At 35.5% G+C, this 4,377-nt stretch overlaps 1 protein-coding gene across 1 annotated transcript; it reads left to right on the forward strand.

Moving 5' to 3' along the window:
* Positions 1–1,673: 1,673 nt before the first annotated feature.
* On the forward strand, positions 1,674–3,016 carry LOC110036605 (protein FAR1-RELATED SEQUENCE 5-like; the record flags this gene model as incomplete). Its single annotated transcript, XM_020741086.1, has 2 exons — positions 1,674–2,391; positions 2,940–3,016. Coding segments are annotated over exons 1-2 (795 nt in total), but the record flags the coding sequence as incomplete, so codon positions are not given.
* Between the last annotated feature and the right edge of the window lie 1,361 nt (positions 3,017–4,377).

The raw sequence follows: 4,377 nt of genomic DNA on the forward strand, positions 1-4,377 counted from the left end.
CATGTAAACCTACGTGCGTAGCCAATCAAATGCCGACACATGGAAAGTCAGGCCGCACCTATTAAAGCACAGCAAAAAAATTTTCTTATTAATCGCGACCCGGCCCGACCCTAAACCTGAAAAATTTCCCGCAAGCATAAAAATATTTCGCGTCTACTTATTGTTCTATTTGCGGTTGCAGGTGGAAGAAATATTTCGTAGCTTCGTTCGCAGCTCTGCAACTAAGGTTTCCATGGAGGTCTCCATAAACATTGAGATGTCGGAGGAATTACACCCATCATTCGGCCTAAACTTTGAAAATCAAGTGAGTCTGTAATGATCTCTAGTTTTATGTTAGCTTAATATTTTCATTCTATTTATGGTATTGTCATTTTGTTTGTAGTGTTTATATTTATAGTTTACTGGTAAAATTTATGGTGTTTTTCTGCTGCGTTTTTTGTGTTATTATGATGTTAAGCTTGGTTTTATTGATTTTACTCTTGTGTTATTCTGATGTTACTCTGGTATTACACCAATGTTATGTTGTTTCTTGCATTTGATTCAGTACTGTTACTGTGGTATAACAGTTGTCTTAGTCTAATGTAAATGTTGGTGTTGATATCGCGTTATTGGGTGTTGTTCTACAGTGTTTTTTTTGTATTATAATGGTGTTTTTTTTTTGTGTTATTATGATTTTAGGCTTGTGGTTGTTTGGTGTAACTTTTTTGTTATTCTGGAATTACTCTGGTATTACTCCAATGTTATGTTTGTTATTGCCTTTGATTTATTATCGTTACTGTGTTATTATTGTGTTATACTGATGTTATCATGGTGTTATGCAGTCCTGTGAAGCAACACAAGTTTGCAATGATCCAATTGCAGAGAAGTTTCTAAACAACATTGTCCACAATGAGTCGTGTTTATCTACATCAAGTAGGATTCACTGTTCGGAATGATCATACTACCTATTGGTCGAACTCCAAGAAACTCAAGATCAAAGATTTTATTTGTGGAAAAGTTGGCTACAAGAAAGAGCCTAACAGCACAGTTAAGTTCAGAAAAGCAGACACGAGAACTGACTGTAAGACTATTGTTCGATTTGCTGTTGATTTCGATGGCAATTGGACAGTGACGAAATTCATTGAAAATCACAATCATCCTTTTCCCGAAAAGTTGTGATAAGTATCTTCTTCATTCCAGCAGAAGAATAAGTGAGCTGAATGCAGATGTGTTGAGATCAATGACAGGTTCAGGGATCGGAGCAACACATGCATACAATTTTATAGCCACGGAGGTTGGTGGTGTGGAGAATTTGGAATGCACTAAGAGATGCATTTAATTTCATCCAAAGAGAAAGAAGACAAAGAATTGAACAGGGAGATGTCAATGCTCTAATATAATTGTTCGTGGTGAGGCAAGCTGGGGATAACATGTTTGCTTGGCATTTCCAAACAGATGATTCTGGTAGGTTAACAAGCATTTTTTTGAGTTATGGATTATCGAGACTGGATTATGACTGTTTCGGGGATGTGATAATTTTTTATACAAGCTACAGATTAAATAAATATAACTTATGTTGCGCTCTATTTGTGGGGGTTAACCACAACTGACAGAACGTACTGTTTGGAGTTGGATTTTTGTCTGATGAGACTACTGAATCATTCATGTGGTTAATCAAATTATTCATTCGAATAATGGGTGACAAACATCCCATAACAATTTTTACCGATCAGAATCAAGCAATGACAAGAGTCATCGCAGAATGTCTCCCACAAACACGTCACAGATTATGTCAATGGCATATCTACAAGAAACTGTCTTCCAAAGTACACTGTGGAGTGCGTACTAAAAGCGTCTGTGGTCTTTTCTATAAATGCATGAGCAACTGTGATTCTGATGAGGAGTTTGAAGAAATGGGGTCCTTAATGATTGAGTTGGGAGAACTACAAAGCAATGTCTGGTTAGATAAAATGTACAGTATAAGGCATAGATGGTTAACAACATTTAATAAAGATATATTCGGTATGAGAATCTTATCAAAACAGAGAAGTGAGTCAACCAATAATGTATGTCATGGAGTTGCACAGCCAACTAGCTCTTTCACGGATTGCTTTATCGGTCTTAAAATCATAATTAAATCATGGCGCCGGAACGAGAAAGATGAAGATTTCAAACGCAGTCAGTCCGTCAGAACACTCATAGTTAAAATCAATCTCGTGCTGAGGCAAGTTGCCTCATTCTATAAAAGAAACATTTACTCAATGTTTGAACAAGAGCTATTGAATGGATTATGTGGGTTTACAGCTGAAGTATCAAGATTGGATGATGAGGGGACAAGGCTGCCCTTGAATGTGTTAGTTGATAAAGTTACTTGTGAGGTTACATGTAGTTGCAAAAAATTTGAGATGATGGGTTTGTTATGCTCCCACGCACTATTTGTTCTCAATGTCATCAAAATAAAGGTGATTCCGGTGAAATATTTCTTATTGTGGTGGTCCATCAATACTAAAGGGGACATGCATAATAGGTTTGGTTGCAGAAATCTAAAAGACTATGGGTTGAATAATGTTTCTTCAAGTGCCCTTCTACTCATGTCATGCTCTCAGAAATTTGCATATCAACTCATTTAAAAAAAAATTTAAATGAGGCGTGTTTGTGAGACACGTTTAAAAAATTATCTGAAGATATTGACGATGCACTAGCAGGGAGGACGACCGAAGTAAATAAAAGAAGAAAGAAGAAAAAATTTACAAATATAGAATGCAATGTGAACGACCGCAACGTGAACGACCCTGCTAAAAAGAGGCCAAAAATAGTATCTACATCTAGGTTAAAAGGATATTGGGAGAAAAATAAGAAAGATAAAAGTACAAATTTTTTGATTTAGTATTTCATTCATTCCATGTATAATGCATACTTCTAACTTTAACCATTGCATTCGCATTAACCATTGCATTCAGGAATGGAACAAGAAGCAGCAACTAGTCGTCAAGTTGTTGATGCATTCGAGGAAAGTTTGACAAATTGTCTTACTCAGGTAAGTTGCTAAAATTCAGTATCATTTGAGTGCCTTTTATATAAAATAACTCACTCAAATTGAACTTGGTATTACTCCCCTATTACAGAAATATTATGCACCGCAACTAACTGAAACATACACTAGACTATTTATGGATTTCATAAGTGAGATATAGATTGATTGAAATTATATATGTTGCTATACTGTAACATCTTCAAACTTTGTAAGAAAGAAATAATTGGTGGTTTATAATATGTTTTTTTTTGTTTAAATATTTCTGTCTTAAGTAGTCAAACATGGATAAATTGATTATCATAAATATCAACTGTATAACACGCTGAATGACACATAAATAACACGTGAATAACACTAAAATAACACGTGCATAACACATGAGTAACACGCTGAATAACATGTGGAAAACAGACTGAGTTACACGTTGAATAACACGTGAGAAACACGTAGATAACACGTGAATAACACGTTGAATAACACGCTGAGCATCACGTTGAATAACAGGTTAAGTTACACCTTGAGTAACGCGTGGATAACACGTGAGTAACACGTTGAATAACACCCTGAGTAACACATGGATAAAAGGCTGAGTTACATGCTGAATAAGGTAGATAACATGTGAGTAGCACGTTTAATAACGCGCTGAGTAACACGTGGATAACAGGCTGAGTTACACGCTGAATAACACGTGAGTAACACATTGATAATACGTGAGTAACACGCTTCATAACACATTGAGAAACATGTGGATAACATGAGTTACACACTAAATAAGACATGACTAAAACTTAGATAACACCTGAGTAACATGCTGAATAACACGTAACACGATGAATAACACATAAATAGATAACACGTGAATAACACGTAGATAACACGTGAGTAATACGCTAAATAAGACGTGAGTAACACGCTGAATAACACATAAGTAACACGTAGATAAAACGTAAGTAACACGCTGAATAACACGTGAGTAACACGTTACCGCTATACCAAGCGTGTTACTCTACATTACTCCGTTGTGCAAATGGAAAATTCCCCAAGTTATTACAGATTTAATCGTCGTTACTCTGCGTTACTCCGTATAGTGTGTTGTATTTCGCGGCGAATATTCCCCGTGTTACCGCTGATTAAATCGGTGTTACTCCGTTGTTCGTCGGGTTATTCCGCGATATGATTTAGTTAAATTTTGACATAAAATTTTTTATCTCTCTGTGAATTAATTTTATAGGACAATTTATTCAGGATAAGAAATTTTTTTATTATGTATTTAAAATATCTTGAATACCCCATCTGAATTTTTAGTTGCTGCCCATGCTGGAAAAAATACAAAAATATATTCATGATTTATGTTTCTCCTACCT

Source organism: Phalaenopsis equestris, unplaced genomic scaffold, assembly GCF_001263595.1.
Source record: "Phalaenopsis equestris unplaced genomic scaffold, ASM126359v1 Scaffold209109, whole genome shotgun sequence".
Taxonomy (NCBI): Eukaryota; Viridiplantae; Streptophyta; class Magnoliopsida; order Asparagales; family Orchidaceae; genus Phalaenopsis; species Phalaenopsis equestris.